The sequence below is a fragment of the Pholis gunnellus genome (genome assembly GCF_910591455.1).
Source record: "Pholis gunnellus genome assembly, chromosome: 10".
NCBI lineage: Eukaryota > Metazoa > Chordata > Actinopteri > Perciformes > Pholidae > Pholis > Pholis gunnellus.
In genome coordinates this window covers 18,287,171-18,309,924 of record NC_136537.1, presented here as the reverse complement: position 1 = coordinate 18,309,924, position 22,754 = coordinate 18,287,171, and the positions used below count along the sequence as shown (strand labels likewise).

At 41.9% G+C, this 22,754-nt stretch overlaps 1 protein-coding gene across 1 annotated transcript in view; it reads left to right on the top strand.

The window, feature by feature from the left end:
* The window catches only part of diaph2 (diaphanous-related formin 2), a 346,355-nt gene that overhangs the window by 20,910 nt on the left and 302,691 nt on the right, over nt 1-22,754 (top strand). Inside the window, exons 5-6 of the mRNA XM_079167333.1 lie at nt 610-714; nt 5,597-5,617. Of these exons, the coding sequence (XP_079023459.1) occupies nt 610-714; nt 5,597-5,617 (126 nt within the window). The remainder of the gene's footprint in view (nt 1-609; nt 715-5,596; nt 5,618-22,754) is intronic.

Sequence of the window (22,754 nt, the reverse complement as noted above, 5' to 3'; positions counted from 1 at the left end):
TGCAGAATTAAAGGAGCACAAAGATAATACTCCCAATAACACACATATACTGCCTATCTAGCCTATCAGATGTGATTGCATGGCCTCAATAGAAGCAGCGCTGTTTGATTTTCTGCTCTGTTGTTCGGAGTTGGGTCGAACAGTTTCTGTCGCTGTAGCCGTACTACTTTCGTTTCAAGGACTAATTATTACTGACAGTAGTTCCCGTTGCTGAACCTCAGGATTTTGACAAAGACACATACAGATGGGAAATAAATGCTTTTACCTGTAGAAGAGCAGGATCTGATGTAAAAGGGCTGTCGTGGAACTAAAAGTATAATTGATGGTCGGTTCAAGGTATTTCTTCTTGCTCGTGAAACTATTGTGCTGTAAATAATATGGCTCAGTGTTATTTTTATTCTGTTCTTTTCGGTTTAAGTGTCCAACTTCTGTATGTTTTCACACCATTCTCTTTCTAATTTTCTCAGTCAGACCAGTGGTTTTTTCTAGTGTTTTATGTTGTACAACTCCTCAGCATTCACCATAAATGTGCTGTACTAGGTACTAGATTGGAGTAGCATCTACGATTACACACATAACACTTCTTCTCATTGTCTCGTGTGTCTCTAGGAGGACATGAACCTGAATGAGGAACGCAAAGCCCCGCTGCGTGGAAAAGATTTAAGCACCAAACGCGAGATGGTGGTCCAGTACATCTCAGCTACTGCCAAATCTGTAAGTGAGAGTTAACCTCCGCCTCTGTAGACTGAAGAGCGTGTGCTGTATAATTGTAGTGGATGAGCTGAAGTATCGTGACACCCTCACCGGAATGAGTTTAACCTCACCCTCTGCTTCATGGCTTGCCTTGTCATCTTGCACACTCTCACCCCTCTCTCTCTCTCTCTCTCTCTCTCTTCTCTCTCTCTCTCTCTCTCTTTCTCTTTCTTTCTCTCTCTCTCTCTCTTTCTCTCTCTCTCTCTCTCTCTCTCTCTCTCTCTTAGTGCTTCAGTCCCACATCTTTGATTTTGAATTTTGACTGTGCAGCAATTTGCTGTTGCAGATTATCAGAAATGTGTTGTTGTCACTCACTCACTCAATGCTAGTTCGATGGTCAGTGCTTGTCCAATCAGGCGCTTGCATGCAGATTGTTGATTGCCTCAGTTGTGTACTTGCATGGGAGTTTGGTGGTGGTGGTGGTGGCGCCCTGCCGCATCATTTGCTTATCGAGTATAAAAATAAAGTTCAGACAACCTCTTGGTTCAACAGCAGTATTAAAGCGAAAAAGGAAACAAATCAATTACAAAAATGAAGAAAAGCAAGTATTTTATGTTCAACATGACCCTATGATGTGTATGAATACTGTATGCTACATTATGGCATGTAGGGTTAGATTTAAGATGCCCATTGTCCAAAAACAGCAGTGAAAAGTAAAGATAGATAGATGTAAACTTTATTCATCCAGTTGAAGAAATAGAATAATAAAAAAAAAAAAATAAAAAAAAAAATGCACAGTATATACAATGAATTAGAATGGTATACAATTAACAACTAGGTAAACTAAACAAACTGAACAGATTTCTTCATGCAATCCATTTTTCCTCTTTTACATTTTGTAGCCAGCCTTGTGAGATGAAACAATTTCCTTCAAGCACAGAAGGAAAGAAGTGATTTCTGTCCCCATCGCTTCCCAAACCTGGTAGCTCTCTCTTGACATCATCATTTATTACCGGTCTTCATTGTTATGGTAATTAACTGGCATTATTGATAATGACGATTATCCGAGATGATTGAATTGCTCACAGGGCCCATTATGCTTTGTGAGAGCTGATATTTTATTCAAATGAATAACGCAATCCGTGTAGCAAAGGACAGAGGACAAAATGTAATGTCTGTCAGCACCCGGCTATCACATTTAATAGGAGTGAAGGAAGGGGGGATGGTCGAGTGTACAAACACAGATTCATGCAAGTGCACGCAGTTACACTAGAGCACTTTAAAGCACAGATAAATAGGCATTTACTGATAATACACAAGTGACCAAGAGGACAACTGAGCTGAGTTTAACAGTTTAGCGCACTTCTGTGCATTATTATGATAAATAGATGTGACACTGCCACCAAATCTCCCTGGTAGTGAAAGACACTATTCACTCTTATTTGAGTAACTACAACGCACATTGGAGCAGGCCATTTTTAGAAACATCCTGCTCGTTCTGCATTTCAGTAAAAACATGTAACAACCTACCCTAAATAGTATAAAATAATCCAGGGCCGTACTGAACCATGTTTTGGTGCTGTGAAAATGTATTAGCAGATATTTTAATTTGTTTTAAATATAATATCTTCAGTTACATCATACGTAATTTAGTGAAAAGTAACTCCTGTCTTAGACTACATTGATATCCTGTGTTCCTTTTGTAAAGAGAGACATCAGAGGAACGATGAAGCCGGAGCATCCCAGCATGCAGCTTGTAAGACTGATCTAAAAAACGGCCTCATACTGATCCTGTGCTCTGTAGTTTCTTAAATAGTGTGCTTTAGGTTCCTAGAACTACTTAACAGAAGCCCACAATCATCTCACACTACAGTACAGTACAGTTTTTCTGCAGATACATCAGATACATCTCTGTAAGGCAGGTTTCGTGATCGCTTTGCCCTTTTTAAGAGACTGCTTTTGCTTTTGTCCAGTCACACTACACCCACAATACACCTCTGCATGTGCGAGCCTGTATGTGTGAAAGAATCCCCACAGCACCACTAAAATGTATTTCTCTTCTGTATTATCTGGGGCTATATGTTGCTTTTGGTTGCTAATGAGCATGCAGGGTGGGCTAAATAACAATATGTTGCATAAAGGGTGATGACTGTAGGCGTGGTGCATCATGTGGGGTGTCTTGTTTTGTTGTGGTGGCTCCTCTGTTAATGGGAGTTAGTCTTTTGTCCACCAAAGATGTGCGCTGCATTGTAAGTGTGCCGTTTTTGGGACTTGGAAGGGCTTCACGCATTTATCTCAATTTCCTGTTTTTTTCTTTGTAGATGACATTATAAGGTCCCAGTAGAACATTTCACAAGAGAGTGATTTTTGATACTACTCTTCCAGGAGTATCTAGTTTTACATTTCACTGTAGCCACAGAGATACAAGCTGGAAATTCATGAATGTCAAACGCTCCCCCACACCCACATAATACTCAAATTTGTGTTTTTAGATTTGGACAGCCGTGTTTCCTTCGTGACTTACAGCCAATGCAAAGCACGCAGACTTAAAAGGCTTCGAAAGCTTAAATCTGAAATCTCCGAGTAATGTGTGGCCTTTTCCTCATGTGTCTCTTTAGACCTGCTCAATTGAGCAAAGGGCTTTGGTGCCCAACATAAAGCAACCTTATTTTGTTCTGCAGCAAAAAAAAAAAGAAACATTTAACCTCGTTGAATAGCATTAGCTGCTCGAGGTTGCCTTCTCGATGTACAACTTTCTTGTATGTATACTCATCTTTTATGTATGTTGATACAAAAAGGCTACATCTATTCAGCCATCTAGCTTCAAATCATTGGTAAAAGGAAACATGGGTCATTGTTACTTTGTTTGCTTTTGTGAAATATGTCTTTCAAATGAAAGAGAATTGTGCATTAACCCTGCTCAATTGAATTTGAACTGCGTTTCAATGGAAACCAGCTCTGCTTTCGTAGGAGCGTGTCTGTGAACGTCCTTCACCGTTAGCTTTGCATGAACGGTTGCCTTCCTCTCTCTCAACTCATTTCTGGTTCTTTCTCCTCGCTGTAAATGTGTGCCAACATCATTCAAACTGCCACATCTAATTCAACTGCTTATTCCTCTGAAATGTACTTTACTTACTGTCAATGATTATTTTCTTGTTTCATGTCAATCGTGCTGTGTCTCAGATGTAGGAAGGGTGTGATGGCGGGGACTTGTGAGGGGGATTGTCCAGTGTCACTATTAAAGTCAAATATTGATGCCACCCTCTTCTTTTAACAGGGGGCTGACATTTGCTCAGATCACCCGGGCCCTTCACCATAAGTGTTAGAGAAATTAGTTTATATTTTTTACATCCATCCAGAAAAAGGGTGGTAACAGCTACATGTATGTTGAGAAGAAATTGCATACTCTTGTGCACAGTAACTGTCTTTATTTGATTTATTTTAGATATCATATATGATTAGTAATACCTCAGCAGTACTTAGTATGAAAAGGAATACTTCTTGCCCTTGTTTTAGTGAGAATACGGTGTTACATTTTATTGTAAATACACACTTGCTGTTAATGAAACTGTGCTTGTCCCCCTCAAGCTCCTCCCTGACTGTTCAGTGCACACTCAAGATAGTGTCTGTTTTTATTTGGTCAAGCTGCTCTGAAACAAAACTCAGAAATATGTATCCAATGTGGTTGGCATCAACATCTGTGGAAGCTGTGAGCTACGTCAATGTGACTCGTTTCAAAGGTGTTTAGCCTGCAGTGTTCAGGTAAAAATACTTCCCAGTGTTAGACAGTGACAAGCTGCTGCATTCACTGGAGAGCAAAGGCAAATGTGGAGACATATTAGAAAGTAGTATGTGCGTGATCAGGTTGGTGGCACGAGTAAAACCGACTTTATGGCTGTCATAAACTCTTGGTGGAGGGATGGAGAGGGGAAATCAAGCATAAAATGGCCACAGACTTGGAGAGTTTGAGAGTGACAATAAAATAAATAGAAAGGGAGATTAGATGAGATGGAGGGAGGTGGAGGGGGAGGGGGAGGGGAGGGGGAGGGGGAGGGGAGGGGGGGGGGGGGGCGGGGGGGGAGGGAATGAAACAAGGAGAGAAAGAAGAAAGAGGTAACAAACGAGGAACCCACTTTGTTTCCTGTACCTTCCTGCAAAACAAAGTACATTTTCCTCGGAAACATGTGGCAGTGAAAGACTTGTCAGCCACAGTGTAGCATACATTTACTCCGCCTGACAGACACCCTCCGTCTGTGAAACAACAGGCCCACAGTTGCAGTAATAAAAAACACTCCTGCTACCCGGCACTATTGACAGATAACAAGGTTAAACTCCAAGAATCGGGCTGACTGCATGGGCTCAAGGTAGCGCTGCCGCACGGAGTTGACACCTGAAGCCCAACGTTAACGGCAGCTGATATATATACCAGCCCAACCCCTCTGCAGCCTCTGTGTGCACATGAGTCTGAATCTATAACGGCCTGTCGGTTCCATTTTACCCTGTTAATCAATTAATTCATCCCTTGTGTTGAAAATTACCATGTCTAAACATGTCGATTCATCACCTCCACAGTTGTTGTTGCGGTGCATTGATAATACATTTGTCATGTACATGTCTTACAAATTCTTGTTTTAATTTCTCCTCATTTTCATGCATCTGTCTTTTTGAAAATGTAAACGAGTTGCTGCTGCAAAACACAGACATTATCTTCAGTATGTGCCCATAATTATATAGGTTTTCTCTTGTTGGCTTATATATATTTTTCTTGTATAGTGTGTTTGTGATGTCACACAAGTTACGCTAATGCCTCAACGTGTAATGGAGAGGATTCTCTGGCCTACTAATGATTGTGCTGTTTGTGTCTTTTTGCACATTAACCTTCTCCGCTGATCGCTGCATGCAGATAACTGGGAGCAAAGTTGCGGTAAGTAGCCCATTACTTATTTGGCTTCTGAATCTTGTTCCTTCTGTGTATCTGTCTTCATTCACCCCCTGAAAACACACACACACACACACACACACACACCTATCTTCTTTTGGAAAGATGTCGAGGAGCATGTTCCAAACTGTGCTCGTGAGGTCATTTCCATGTCTTGGACTCCTATTTTCAGCCCTGATTTTGCTAATGGGCTGTAATTTGGAAAAGATTTAAATTGCCAACACAATTCCTGCATGTAAATGGAAGCACATTCAACTGACGGATTTTGAAATTATACAGTCTGAAAGGGAAGTGGGAGGTCTTTTGTTGGTTTTTGCTATTTCTGTTATGGAATAGATTGCAGTGTAACACCTATTAGCATTTGGGTATTGTGCTACCAACAAAGAGGGATAGCTTTTACACAAATACTCATAATCTGCAGTCTAATCTGTTTACCAGAGAATTTTGCATCTAAATGTCTTTAACTGTGTTCATTCCGCCTGAGACATAACTCATATTGAGAATATATATCACTTAATAAGGCTTTGAGCCCACATTTAAATGAACGTTCTCACTCACACACACACACACACACACACACACACACACACACACACACACACACACACACACACACACACACTGAACCTAGTGAACTGTGGAAAAGATATCAGTCACATCTTTTCTGCCTTGAACAGAAATAACAAACAACGTTCATTTTGTGGTGAGTAGACACACGACCCTTTTCTTACAAATGCATGTTCTTGTTTAGTTGTTGAGGTTGTTTCACTTTACCTCCTTCTAGTAAACAAAAGACCCACGTAATCTTAAAATATAATTGCTGCCAATGCATTGGGTTGCAATTTGTTTTTAATTTCTCCTCACGCTAATATGCCAATTGCCTATTTTCTCTCTCAAGATCCCATAAAGTGGCACCATGTTGCCTTTCCTAAAGAATGGGTTCTGACTTTCTTTTTAAGGTGCTTTCAGAAAAAAAAGAAGAAACACGCTGTTTATTGGTTTAGCAAGTGTTGAATTGCCACTCTAAATTTTATTTCATTGCCTTTTGAGAGTTTCGTGAGGATTAAGAGGACTGTAGAGCTTAACAGCAACACAGGCAAGGCCAAGCAGCACACTGTGACATGGCCTCTGCTCTGCCCATGCTCTCAGACAAACCTCGCTCTTTGAGGCGTTTTAGAGAGACATTTAGTATTGATTGCATTTTCTCCCTCTTCGTCAAACTGTTCTTTTGTGCTTGGTAACTTCTGTGGAAAGAGTGTTTCTTTTTTCCATCGTAGCCTGTATGGACGTGAATGGAGTGGCCCTCGATCAGGAGCAGTAGCCACATTGTGTTCAGTAAATGGAATATGACGGCTTGTATCATGACTGATCATCCGAGACGTGAAGGATGCCTACTTTCAGAGGTTCTGCAAGCCGTGTCAAATTAAAAAAAAAAACACTTCATTTATCCCTGAGGGGTTATTTCTGAGGCAGGCATAGTAAAAAGAAACATACAAAGAGGACATCGGGACAATACGTGACCGACAGCAGTGACCATGATGGTTAAATGTCCAGAAGGGATAATGATAATAAATACCTTTAAAAGCCCTCGGCAAGTTTCATTCAAGACCGTGCTGAAGCATTTGATATGACCTTTGTAACCTGTGTGTCAATCGTGCAGCAGCAGCCTACAGATATGGCTTACATACTGAAAGCTGCTGTCATTCTTAACCCCCCCACCCCCACCCTGAAAGTGGAAAAAAAGGGAGAGCGTTTAGCCGATTTTGGGCTACAGTTAGCTCCCTGCTTTGCTGGCAGATTCCCATTTTCACGCTGTCAGCGTGTGTCAGCGGGATTGAGTTCTCTCAGATGTGCTGGGAGGAGAGTGTTGGTTAGGATTGTCTATCGGGAACACGCAACTGTAACTCCTCTGTCTCAGGCATGAAATCTCTCTGGCACTTCCCTCCTCTCCCAATCGAGAATCAGGTGGGAATAGAGGACTGTGTGAATTGCCTCTAATCCAGTTTGACCAGCGTGTAAGTCTCATGTGCTCTCTCCACCTCCTTAAGCAAGATTGAGGGAAATATATGAGCAGCGCACACACACACACACACACACACACACACACACACACACACACACACACACACACACACACACACACACACACACACACACACCTGGGAAAGAGCATGTCTGCAGGTGAACTCGAACAGCCCAGATGGACCCGACACCTCTTCTTTCTGCAGCAGACGCCTATTGATTACTAGGACGGCTTTATAGCGTCAGTCTTTGTAAAGATTGGCCTGATTTACGTCACAAGTCAAGGGCCGCGTTGTAACAATCCATCAATGACTCCTGCGGTGTTACTGGGGAAGTACACTTCCGTCTCTCTGCATCGCCATTGACAGGCGCCGCTGTTCAGATGGAATGCTGCTGAGACTACGAGAGTTGAGAGCTCACATGAGCGAAAGGGGAAAAAAAAGGTGTTTGTGGGTGTGTGTGCACACCGTGTGTTGAAAAGCAGCAATCTCCAGACCACAGCAAGGTGATCAATACCTGTATGATGGGACAGGTGACTGCTTATTTCCATGGTAGCATGCTGGTCAGCTCTGAGACATCAGGCGGTGATTGTTAGTGTGCTTGTGTAAACATATACATACCTGTGTAAAGCTGTCAGTACGTGGATTTGACCGAAGAACCCCTGACCAGAGAGGAAACAATCCAATGAGGCTGTCCTGGTTTGTACTTTAGCGGAGAGTTTCGCAACCTTTTTCGAGTCGCGATGCCCCAGAATAATCAGGTTGTGCCATATTGTGAATGCTCTGATGGATAAATGCAAATGATTAAAGCTTTGTTTTATTTAGTTTCAACAGCTAGCACCTAAGCGTTGTCAGAAACTCACATGACTCTCACAAACACACTCAATATAATCCATTCGGAGGCAAATTATATCACCGGTACGGGCGATGTAATGTAAAACAAACATTCCCCAGTCTAAAATATGTTATTTAATTTTTTTGTATGTCATAAACAAGAAATTCTCCACAACCATCTGGCGACCCCCAGAATTGATCCCCCAGGTTGAGAACCACCGCTCCGGCTGATTGGGCTTTTATAGAAGAAGTGTTTTATTTTTCAGCAGAATTATAAAGTGGCAGTTTTCTAAGTGGCTAAGGACATGTTTTTAACATCAACCTTTTTAGTGCGTGTATGGTTGTATAATGGTAATATGTCTCCCAATTTAAAACAGTTTATGAGCACACAGATTTCAGATGTGAAATGTGGCGGTGATCATGAGGACATCATCGTTTGCGAGACGGCGCCTACAATCTAGCACTTGTTTTGTCATTGATCGTTGCTTAGAACCACTGCATGGCTACATCCATTTTCATTAATTTGATCAAAGCGAAAGTGCTCCGTGTGGCGGCATGTTCGACAAAGTTTCAAATTAAAAGATGCTTTTGTGTGTTTTAGAGCAAAGCATTGGACAAACCTTGAACCTTAAAATGTTTTCCTCCATTATCAAGTTGAGATGAAGAATTTGATTTACCTGCAATGAATGGGAGGTTGTTGTATCACACTTACATGTTGTTTGCCCCTGGCTCTAGTGCGTGTATATTCAAGTAGTTCCACAGCTACCAATTCTTCCATACATATCGATTCATTCATTTATTTTTCCAAATGTGTGCACATTCTTTTGTCTTGCCAGTCTTCAAAAACACAAAGTTCTAATAATATGAAACGGAGAAGCGAAGATAAATCCTCACATTTGAGAAACTGCATTCTACATTTGAATGAACATTGTAAATAAAATGAATGGCCATGATTTACGTTTCTGTCGTTGCCTGTGCTCTCGTTCGCCTGTGTTTGTAACTGCTCATGATTTACAGAACATAGAGTAAGAAGTAAACGGGTAGTTGCAGAGAAGGCCGGAGGACTGCAAAGCATCCAGATGAGAAACGAGGGAGACGGGAAGAGAGAGTTACATGGATACGAGGACACGCAGACATCTGGTTCCTCTTTAACTCCAATCAAGTGCCAGGAGTGCTTATGAAGGACCTTTGAAAAAAGAAATATGGTGAGCCAGAAAGGGAATCAAGGCACCCTCCCTCCTTCAGTCTCCTCTTTACCTTTTAAAACCGCATGCCTCAAAAGACTTTTGTTTCAAGCGAGCTATTAAACTGGGTGCTGAGGGTTGAGCAGATTTGATGTGGCACATGTCCTTGGTGCTTTAAAAGAACGGCAATGAAAAATTAATCAATAGCGTGTGCCTCCCATGCCCTGAGCCAGTGTTCACCATAGATTCTATCTTAAATTAAGATCAAGGAAACATGCTCTCAAGGGGACTGTTTGAATAAGATGTTTCTTAGATTAGCTGAAAGAATATTTTAGAGTTCATCTGATGGACATAACAAGTTGTCTAGGAGTGAGATGAGGAAAGATTTATTTATTTGAATAGTGTATCTGCACATCTGTAGTCAGGTGTTTTTAATAGATATCAAATATTTGCCGTTTTATCTTCCTCAAATGCTTCTTTTCTTTCTTTAGTGATAGTCGCAGGGGGATTCTATTTCCAGGTTTCTCCCTTCACTCGGCTGTCTGAGAGCCGAGTGAAGAGCCACGGTCATGTGTACGATAACACCTCCATGTTCACTCTGCTAGAAGAGTTAATATCAATAATATGGGCACTTGCATATCAAAGCATTGCTCTGCAGTGCCACTAGTGGTACCATAACATGTTATAGATAGATAGATAGTTACTTTATTAATCCTGCAAGGGGACATTTTTTTCGCTATAGCAGCATTTCTGGTAAAGCAATAAAAAGTATTATTCACAACCTCCATTGTAGAGATTTGGAAACACAAGCTTTTGGTTGCACTTAAATACAAGTTTGTGATGATTGAAGTTGGCGCTTAGTTTGCATTTTCCAAATATCTAGAGTTCCTCTGTGTATTTGTTTTTATGCCGGCTTTAGAAGAGGTGGTGTGACAATCAGATCTTAAGTAATACTTTTTTTTAAAGCAAGGTTAGCCAAAATAGAAAATGTCCACAAAGATCAGATGTCATATATGATGAATACATGTGTCATAGGTCTTCAGACTGCTCCCAATGCCAATCTGTGTTACTGTGTTTAAAGTAAAAGCAGCCACAAAGAAGATGAACAACTAAGAACTCTCCATTAAGGGATGACAGACACACACACACACACACACACACACACACACACACACTTACAGGGGTTACACATTCTAGTTATTACAGCTAATATCACCCACAGTTGTGGCAATCTTGCAATGCTAATTCATTTGCTTTAATCGATGTATGTGTGTGAGCTTTGCCCCATTTCATTTTGGAAAACTGTACCTCTGTCGTTGGCCTGTGGCGTGTGTGGATATGCTAACGACAGACAGTCTGTGTTTGTTTTGAACGCACAACCGAGCCGTGACGGAGGATAAGTTGACCCTGGAGGGTCACCTGCGCAAATTTCTTTTTCATAATTTCTTTAACCCCTCGTGCGTTGTCACTTCATATTGTGAGAGTCGTACTACAGTTGCCCAGAGCTCAGCCAGTGTGACACAGTATCATATAGGATTATTACACCTCTCTCTAAATATTCGGAGAGCTCTTATTGGATTTTGGAAAGCGACAACATTTGAATAATAGCGCCTCACAATTTGCAATAAGCTGCATTGTGCTGGAGCCCCTGTTTCTGTGTTTAGGAGACCCCCCCCCCCTAAGATTCTTTTCTACATACATAGAATGTGACAACGTTCACTTTGATGCAGGATAGATATACCAGTACACCTAATGCATTTGTCTGGCGACGGTGTCACGGCTTGTGTCACATTTGTCACAACGTTGAACTTTAAGGTCTACATGCGATTTATCAATTATGTTGCTACTTTCTGCTGAATGGCTTGTCTGCAGGCGTTCATGGCTGGATTGACCTTTGCGGGCTGTGGAAGAAGCACAGGTTTAGCTGTGACAGAGGGTGGGCTGTGTGGGAAGGATTAAGTCAACTCCAGCTCCCAGTGAGGTTTCTTTTCCATCATCATTTGTCTTCTCTTTTTCCATTTTCTTTTCAGTTTTCATCTTTTTTATCCTTCCCTCCTTCTCCCCTCAAACATCTTCTCTCGATACGGCATATGTCTTTTCAAAGGCAGAAACAATCATTCCTCTTCAATCAGAAGGGGAGAGCTGGATCTCGTTATTTTGAAGGGAACATGAAAGGCTGAAGTGGTCACAGTATGCTGATATTGGATTGAACAGTGGCTATGGCAGTCCTTTATAGTCTCTCTGTACTTGTGTTGGTGTGTGCACATGCTTGTATGTCCGTGCGTGTGGTAAGTAGTACTTTCTTTCCCTCAATGCCTTTCCAATAGACTTGGATATTACGGCTTGGATTTAGATATTGCACAGGAGAGATGGAGTATGATGGAGTACTTTTAGCGGGGAGGAGGAGGGAGGAAAAAATAGGATTCTTAGTTCTGTTGATTGCATATCTGTGAATTTTATGTACTGTACGCACATCCTCACACCAGTGATGGAGCTTGTGAATACTGGCTATGCTCTCAGTTGTACATCTCTCCCCCACAGCTCTGTCACACACTCAACGGCACTGTCGGCATGCTCAGCTCGGCAGGAGGCTCCTGCAGGGCCGCATTAGGCTCCATAAACTTTATGGCATATTTTTACAGCCCGCCTCTCTGTATGCATCCACCATCACATCCCATCGCATCTGCTTTAACTGTTCACACAGCTGTGAAATTCTGTGTACCCCCATGTTTTATGGTTGCCTGCTCCTCCCGTCACTCCCGATTTCTTTATTTGCTCCTTTAGCTTTTTTGATATCGTCTCTACATCTGTGTATATTTAGTAAGTTATTTGCTCTGGTTGATGGAGTTGTCTGCTTTTTTTCCCCGAGATGTTATCGCGGAGAATGCTTGCAGCGGGTGATGTGATAATGCACCTCTGTTCGTAACCTTGCCAGGCTCTTGTCCTCTTGTGCATCCCTGATCGTTCCAGAGTCACACTTCGCACTGGCAAAGCTGTGCACTTGCATTCCAATGTGGGCAGTGTCCACAACAGCGTATATATACACGCGTTGGGCCCACGCTGATCTGTTAGACCTCCGTTTCACAGCTGACACAAATGCAAGGTTCAAGGACAAGAAGGACAAAGAGAGGCAGCTGTCGGTGTTGACTGGGACCTACAGTCGACATGAGTGGAAACCAAAGTTGTTGTAGCTGTCGGGTTAGGAGAGAGTCACATTGATTGCCTGTTTATAATCCCCCTTGCTCTAGCAGTAAGCCCACCAGACCCTGTGGGAGCGTCTTACTCCTCAGCCAACTAGTCCACTCAGCACAACACGGACTAACAAGGTGTAGTCTCTGCCTATCAGCGACAGTGTTGTCATAGCGCTGTCATACTTGGACGCACAAGAGTAAAGCCACATAATCGCCTCATCAACAGCCAGGTTCCCCCCAGATTCCCCAGACAGCTCTCTGTTGTAATGATTGGTGACGTGATCAAGGCCAGATGACTTGCTGGGTTATTGTCTGCGCTTGCAGTTCCTTTTCTAAGGGTGCTCAGGAGAGATGGGCCGCAGTTTTAAAATGTCCGCCTTCAAGCAGGATCGCTTTTTTTCTCTTTTTTTTTTGCAGTTCACCGGCACACCGATGGTTGATTGGCCCCTCCTCCTTGGTGAATGAATGAAAGAATCATCCACGTGCTCGATATAAAGGCTCAGGCGGCAACGACTTGCGTTAAGCTTGTTTTGTAAAGCATCGGTTAGCTGCGCCAGATAATGAGGGTCAAGTCTGACTGAGTTGGCACTACCTCTCCGTCATGCATGCTGGCTGCGACGGTCTTAAACGGCCAAACTGGTCGCATCGTTTTGCAAATGAGATGGTCGCTTCTTTTGTTTTCCTCTCCATCATGCCCTGCCAAAGTTTGTAGCCGTCTAAAGGGCAAAGGATAGCATGGGGTAGGTCTTCTGGGATGTTTCACAACAGCGCTGATGGCCTTGGATCTTAGTTTTGTTTGGCTTTGCTGAGAGTGTATCATTCTCAATGCGATAGACACGGTAGCTGCTCATGCATGGTCATGGTCTGCCTCCACTCAGACAGATGCGGGAACCGCTGCAGTTCTCCAGCCAGCGTTGTAGTACCGAAGGCAAGCACTTGGTGGCAGTGGGTGCCCATTGAATTGGCCAGTTGGCGCAGCGCATAGGGGTAGAAATGCCACATTGTTGCTATGGAATTGACCTAATGGGTTTGTTTCAGCCCACGTATCACACCGTTATGTGTGCCGCTAATGCCATTTGTTAGACGTGTGATCTTTAAAGGGGAGAATAAGTATGAAATAGCTCAGCGGCATTCAAATTGGTCTGTCTTCTCTGATCAATACTTTCACCCTCCTACTTTAGACAGAGAGTGGAAAAAGAAGGATAAAGAACAGATTCATCATTATTATCTTTCTTTTGAAAAGACTCAGCAGCGAGGCTGCCTCTGACGTGGTGGGAGACAGCCAGCCTCCGCTGGCCCGCTCCGTCTCCTTTGCTTTTCACGCTTCACTTGCTCGATCAGGGCCCGTATGCACATCCTCCCTTACCTGCTATCGACAAGACCTGTTGTATTGACCGCTCTTTTATGCAGTCATACCTGAATTATTTACAATAGACTGGCCCCACACCAATAAACAGATGCAGTCCCACACCAACAACACATCAGTGATGCTTACAGAACCACACCATTGATATCACTGTCTTCCCTGCTGGCTCCCTCTGTACGCCCCCTCTTATATATTATGCCAGCAGACTGACACCACATCACTGTCTCACTCTTTTTGTGTATTCCACTGCAGTTGCTTTCCCTCAGAGATATGAACGTCAAATATCTCTCTGTCTCTCTTCTGACCCCGCCTCTCCATGCGAGCTATATTTGCGTATTGACACCCTGAGCTCTTGACATGACACGGATTCTCGGCCACATCTGCCTGAAACATGGTCTCGGTCGGGTATGGCTTTCCTTTATGACCCAGCTTGTTTTTTTTTTTTATAGCATAGACACCCTGTGACAGAGAGGGGCACATATTCGCTCCCCCCCCCCCCCCCCACATATGCTGTGCTCACTATTTCAACTTCCTGCACCTTGTCATTGGACTCAGGTGGCCTGGCTTACATCAATTTTTAATGCACAGCCATATGGTGGTCTTGTTTTTCTTTAGTTATTATGCCAAAAGAATATGAGTAAAATAAAGCGAAGAAAAAATGTCCACCGCTGGTGCTACTTTCACATATTTAGTAAAGGCTTTTGGCTCTATTAAATGGCGGTCAAAATGTATCAGCCACTTCTTCAGAATGGGGCCAATTCCTCGATATTGGCCTGAGGTTGATTTGATGTCAGATGTAAAGTGTTATAGACTCAGCGTGAGAGGGGACATCCAATCATGTTGAAATGGCCGCTGACCTCTCTCTTTATGTCCTGAGTGGTGTTGAGAGATGATGTTTTTAATGCTGATTGGATGAATATTTTCCCTGTTGGCCTTAAATCAGATATAGTCTGCCACCCGATGTGATGGAAACACAGGACCTTACAATGCAGACCCCTGATGTGTATAATTACACAGTCATTTAATAAGACAAGCAGCAAATTCAGAGTCATGTGTGGACTGTTTTTCTTCTTTCCCTGTCAAGATTTCCCATGTTAGCTTTCCGTTGGCTGTCTCCGCTGCCGACGGGTGTTGTTTGCCAGATTGTTTGTGTGTCACCTCACACGTCTCTGCGTGAGGAGGAGGAATTTGCTTCCACAAAAGAATGAAACTGAGAGGGAAAAAAGTTCCCTTCCGAGCCCTGCAAGTAGAACAAAAGAACAGGAAAAAAAAATCTTGATGTTATTATGCCGGCAATATCTTCTGAGCTTCTGATATAAATGAACTAAGGGTTCTAAAATTGTCATTTGAATTATGCCTTTCATCTCCCCGTGGTTTTTAGTGAAGCAGTTCAGCACAAGTCTCTAGTGAATGTTTTTTTTTTTCTCCGCCTGTTTGCATTTCTGAACAAGCGCCATAACTGTAATGAATTCTATTATTTTAAAACCAATTACTGTTAGTTGGGAGCTTTTCACCGTCGTTGTCGTGTTCTCTGAGGAATAGCGCTGTTGCCTTGTCGACTACACTCAGACCTGACGGTATTTCTTCCACGCATGCTAATGTCGTTTTCTGGTGGTACTGTACAGTACCTCCTCCATACACAGCATGACTGTTCATAGAACAACTGCATTTAAGGAATCCGAGCACTGAAGGAATCTTTTTTTTGGTATGAATTTAGTTGAATAACATTTTGTGTAATTGAATACTCTAGAATGAATGAGAAGGGATTCTAAGGAAAGTACCAGAAAAACAACTCACCTTTTGATCCGTGGCCTTGCTTTTTAAGTGGAAACTGCAGGTTAAAGTACATTTATATTTCATTTATATTTTTTCTTTTTTAGCTTCACAGATATTTCACACTGCATTTTTATCTTGTATCTTAAAAATCCATTTTCCATCAAAGGCAGTAAGAGTGAATGTGAGAGAATAAACACAACTACAAACTGTAACGCCAATAGTTGATATATTTTGCAGAATACGACATGAACCATCTCAGAATCTAATTTTCCAGCTCTTTCGCTTTATTTGAATGCAATCCTAAAAAGAAAAAAAACAAAGAATATTAAACAAAGTTTCAACATTGACATTAAAGAAAGGCAGAGTGTTGTGTTTGGGGCCAGACGAGCTTTCAAAGGTTTTTCATTCTTTCCCTTTTTTACTCGTTACATGTAATTAATGCTTCATGGTCTAACAATGGATTGTCGCTTAAAATCACGTTCGACCACGCAACGTTCTTTGTTCATGATAATTATATTTTTCCGTGATCACCAAAGACGTGTAGAAACACTTTTACAGACACTATTACAAAGTTTATTTTCTGCGCTGCTCTCCATTATTTTAGTCTCTAAGCACAGGACTAATTGGACCTTTTTTGTTATTATTATTATTTTTATTGCTGTCCTCCAATCGAGCCACTTCCAGTCTCTTGAAACAGCAGTGAGCAACTTCAAGTTGAGGAGAACTCCACAGCACTGCACAATTGTTTCTATACTCAATCACGTCAATTTAACCTTAATAAGCCTCTAGTATGTACATACATACACACTGAAAGAAAGAAGGAAAGAGAAAAAGAGAGATTAGACACGTTCGCTCATTAAAAGCCAGCCACTGATTCTGCCCTAAAGATTGATTTATAGCTTATTTAATAAGCTGAAAGGTTACCTCAAAACAGATTTTCTCCATAATTGACCAATTTAGTGCCGCTCGATAAGCATTCATGTCAAGCTGAGATGTTGTGGTATTTCTGTCTCTTTCCCCCCCCCCCTTCTCTCTCATGCGTTACCACTGATATTACAGTGCCGTGATTAGTTATCAGAGGAGTTATGAAATATTCAACATGTTGTATTTTGGATGTTAACCGGGTGGGGTCCAAAACCTGGGCACAATGGCTGCAGCTTTAGTTAGCATCACTGAATGTTCGCCTAATTAGCTCACTTTGCCCAGCAGCTGTCTGCTATTAGAGCCCTTTGTTCCAGATGTTATCTCATTATAATGGCATTGATCATCCTAATGACTCTGGGAGAGATTATTGGTCCACATTAGTGTGACCCGCTTGCTGCCTCTTTCCCTGAGGTCAAACCACAAGCTTCACCCATCCATATGTTCAGTTGACGGTTTAAGTATGGTAGCCATTTCCTCCGGTCATGATTACTCGTATGTGAGATGCCAGCGAATAGGAAGTGGGAATGACTCGGTAATTTGTGGACCTTAAGCCCAGTCTTAGTGTTAATTAGAGGGGTAATGCTTAGTGTACGCAGTTCCCTATCTGTGAATTAGCCCTAGTGTCAGTGCATTTATGCCTTTTGTTATTTTTTATAAATGGGTGGACTCGGCTAAAACTACATGTTTTTTTTTGTTTTCTTCACATTAAGTTCCAGTTTAAAATATGGAAGGCTATGAGTTTGTCCATCAGCCTTGTTGCCTTGCCTGTGAAAGCAAGGTTTTCTAAAGCAAGGCTATTTGGTTTTGTGTGCCTTTTATATTCAAAGCACCTGACAGAAATACAATTCAGTATTCAGAGTAAATGGTGTTACTGAGTGGTCTCATTCATATCGTTCTACACCCAAGGTTTTGTTTTGGTGCATGTTGGTGTGTGAGTGTGTGCTTTTTAATTTCTTTTTAATTATTCTGGAAATGCATTCATTTCACATTCAGCATTTAACTTACTATCAGTATTACTGCAAGTAGATTCACGTAGCAATGAGCTCTCTTAAAACAAACACAAAAACAGCGGTAAGTTTGGAAACCGTTAGAGTCTGGCTCCTCCAGATGTTTTCTTTTATAGCTTTAATTATTTACATTTGAAGATGGGAAGCTTTCTACTTAGATATTACAAGAAAAGAAGAAACAAATGTATTAAGAGCGAGCTCCTAGATGCGATAAAATAATATAAATGACATTATATTCTCACTCATTTAAGTCAGCTAAAGTGTTACCTCATACATTTGTTGTACACTTTGTCCAAATCCAGTAAAAATTAAATCTATTTGCACTTGGTGGGAGAAGACTTAACATATATTTGATGTACTATTTCTATCCATTCATCAAAGGTGGGTGGCTCCGATTTTAGCCACTTGAAGTATTTGTAGCATTGATATTCCACCCTTCTCATGAGATGTCACCCAAATGTGTTTTTAATATGTTTATACATTTTCTGCCAATAAGCCACAATAACCTGGCAATTCCAGGAAATAATGAAGGGATTGGTGTCATTTATCCAATATAGTAGTCCACAACATCTGCCGTGTGTCTGCTCTTGAGTGGTGTTTGTATATGTACATGCATCTGTGCATGAGTGAGTTTACTAGATGAGGCATTTGAGTCCTGATCTCACTTTGTGGACAGACGAGGCGTTGCCAGGGCATCACTGACTGCTAAGAAGCAAGCAGTTCACTCTCCTGCTGCAACAAGCACAGAACACACAGACGTGCATCACATACATCGGTGTGTCTCAGCCCTTTGTTACCCCTTCCTAATGGACTTGAAGCTGGCCATCTCAGAATTCTGTGACGCCATCGAGGAATTACACATTCATACTGAGTCAGATCGTGTAAAGATGGGGTCATGACATGGATGGATTACTGAACTGGCCTACCGGGCACAGGCCCAGGGCCCCAAAGTGTCGGGGGCCCACACTGACCTTCAACTACAGACTCAAAATGACCACAAAGAGACACAAAGCAACTACAACGAGACTCAAAATGACTACAGAGAGACACAAAACAACTACAAGCAGACGCAAAGCAACTACAAAAATGTTCAAAACATCTACTGACAAGAAATAACTGTGAAAAGAGCAAAACAATTCAAACGTGACACAAAACAACTGCGAAGACAGACAAAATGTCCACAAAGAGACACACGACGACAGCAAAGACACTCAAAATGACTACGACGACACAAAACCACAGAGATGCGTAACGTCTACAAAGAGACACTAAACAACAACAAACAGGCTAAACAACTAGAAAATTGGTCTTGCTCCAATGAGGGAGAGGTGGTGGGGCCTTTTGTAATTCTGTGCCCAGGGGCCCTTTGTCTGATGATCTCCCCGTGGGTAAAGGGGAAGACGGTTTGAAGGTTGAGAGAAGGATGGTGGTGTAGAGACCAGGAGGGAGGGAAAGAAATGAGCATTCAGGCAAAGTGATGGGAAGAGAATTCAAGATCGGGAGAAGTAAAATGCCTTAATACACTACCCAGCCTGTCCCTCCTACTCTGTAGTCAGCAATGTTCAAATCCCGACTTGACCAATTCCCTAAAACTACAGTGTAAACCTGCCCTCTGCACCACAATGTGCCCCTACGGTCGGCTAGTTTCTGACATGACTCTTGGAAGACTTTTTTTTCTTGCTGCATGGATACCTATTGTATTAACATTGGGCCTCTGTTTTATACTTTAGACCCAAATGTGTAGTAAAACAATCATGCTTAATTGCATCCATCTCAGTGGTTTAGTCTTCCAGGTTTTCAGGCTCCTCGGCCTAATGAAAACGGAGAGGCATCAGTTTAATTATAATGTACTTGCATCTTATCGAGGAGAGATTGTTTTTATTTGGAGCACTAATGAATTTCTCATCAGTTTGTTATTAACATTGTGCTATGTGGAGCTCAAGTGGGGAAGCAGCCAATTACATGGCTTTGTTCTCCCCGATGGACAAGTATTTGTGCCTCTGTTGAGGGAGAAATAATTTGTGAAAATGCTATGGGGAAAAACAAAGCTACATCTTCCCGCCATCAACTGCCAGACAATTTTTCTGCTTCAGGTAAAAGTGGAATGTGTGTGTGGGCCATTTCTAGCAAGATCCTTCTACTTATGCCAGCCAGGTATGATTTTCTTGTAACCACTGGCTCATCAATTGCACAGACTTTTGAGGATGACGATGGTTGGCAGCTACAATAATGGCTTAATCTACAGAAAGAGCATCAAAGCAACACTGCCGATGTTATGGGTGTGACATGATAATCGCAGATTTAACCATTGTTTCTTTTCTCGGCCCATTTGGAATTGCGCTATTAAAACGTTGGGCGGAGTGCTGAGTATTCATACAGTGGAATGAGGACATGTACTGATAATTTGACATTGTTACCCACGACACTGGCTGTACAGGGCATGGCTTCCTTAACCTAAAACCCATTTGGAACTAATCTAATGGGATATGAAGGGAACATAATGATGTGTGGGGCCTTGTTATTTGCCTTTGTTCACAAAACACTTCCCTAGTTTATTGCATTTTGCGGTTGAGGGGCTTGATCACTAGTATTATGGCTTTCTAAATGGGAGTCAATAAATTACCCTCTGATTAAAGACGATGCCCTCACTTTAGGTGTGAGAGCCATTCGCTCTGCATGGTTAGCAGGCGTCTTTTTGTGTACTAGTTTAATTACTTAAATTCCTATTTCATTTTAGCTCACTTCACCTCCACAACTCTCTGGCAGTTGAACGTGGCTCAAACTTTTTCAACATGTTTTTTTCTCTTTTAAAGGCAGTTTTGGAAAGCTTTTGTGTGAGGAGAAGGGCTTTCACCTGCATGTAAATGAGTTTGACATGATGTATCTACTTATCTACAGCCTCAAACACTCTGTGTCTCCCTTTGAGTTTGACATGCCATTTTCTACAAGACTGAAAGCTTGCCGTTTGCCCTCTTTCCTTCTTTTCTTCCATTCACTGTACGAATGCAGTGGCCATTCAAAACCTGCCTGGTCAACATGGGATGATTGCTTGGCCTGCTGCTACTTGCAGCTTTTCTTATACAGACAACTTCACACTCTACACTGCACCTGTAGAGTGTGAAGTTGTACAATACACCTATCAAGTCGCGGGGGACACAGAAACACCGATAGAAATCACTCGGGTTCATTTTCTGGCGGAAACGTCATTAGTGTTATAAGTCAGTATCAAGTCTTGCACCAGGAAAATAAAGTCTAAATCAAAGGGGAAAAACACAACTAAGTCACAGCTTACTCACAATCTGGTGAAATAGACTCTGGTTCGATTCTGCTTCCAGTTGCCTGTCCGCTAACAGAAGAAGAGTTCGGTTCTAAAGTGAACAATCAATGCTATACGTACGACATGCTGAACTCGGGCTGCAGAGCTCTGAAGCTCTGCCCGCGCTGATGAACAGAGCGCTGTTTGCTTGTTTATTCCAACTTTATTAATATTGAAGGCATTGCGAGCCTAAATTGCACCAACTTCAACAAAGCACTCCCTTGGGTCCCCAGTAATGCACCCGCCAAGTATGAAGTAGCCCAGCTGATCTAATGATTGGCTGAACGGTTGTCGAGATAAGTGAAGGACATGCACACATACGGAAATGTTTTGAGATTGTGGCTGTTAACACAGAAGTACTTCCACAAAGTCATCGAGAGCAAGATAAAAAGCATTCCTAGAACATTGATCCCTCAACTCATTAATGAACATTTTTATTTTAGAAAATAAGAGGACAAAATATAGTGTTTACATGTTGTTTGGTGAATGTAGTCATAAGTAACTACATTGTTTTGTTGTTTAATGTACATGTGATGGGCTTTATTTGACATAACACAGTACAATGTTACAAACTGGTTTACAGACAATACTGTCTTCACTTCTTTCTCCTGGTTTGTCAAATTAACATGTCTTCCCCAATTACCTTTTTTGACTCTCGAACACACATTGTTTTACACAAATAATAGAAAGATTTTACTTACTAAAGCAAAAAAATATAAAACAAAATGCAAATGTGTTGGAAGTCTGGAAAGCTTCACAAAGTTTCCTTCTGCATCTAGTTATTTAAACACTGCCTCTTCATTACTGATGGTATCTTATTCATGTATGCAGCTTTTCACTGAAAACATGAAGTGGACTTTTGGGTTATGGAAAAACAAGGATGTGGTAAATAACAAGACAGATGGTCCAGGTCTGTTGACAGAAGCTTTATGCATGACAACACGGGATAAGAATTCTGCTGACCCCTTTGCTCTGGGAATAAAACGCTAACACCCCCCCCCCAACGGTTTGTTTCATGCATCTTCAAGCTTCAGTCACACTGATTGCTACACTGTGGAATAGCCTCACGCTTCACTTTCACTTGAAAAAAAAAAAAAAAAAAAAAAACCCACACAAGATCCCAACAGCACGGAAGACTCGGAGGCCATTATGGTGGGACTACAGAACCACAAGCTACGCAAAATAATAATCTGTTGCAACCCCACCGCCTCACCACCACCCCTGCCTCATTCTCTTTGTTCCATTAATGAATGAGGAAATAAAATATCAAAGCGAAAATTAATTACACTTCATGTGACAGGCATTATTTATTGATTGTATCTGGGTCTAGTTTGGGATGCGTTATAACTCATTAATGGCTGCATAAACAGTGTGCTGTTGCATATTGGAATGAATCAGAATACATTATGCTTGAATAGGAATACTGGACTGCCGTGGTGGAGAGAAGTTTGGGATCAAGCGGCGCTCTGCGCGTCACATGTGGGTAACGTTTGTGTTGCGCTT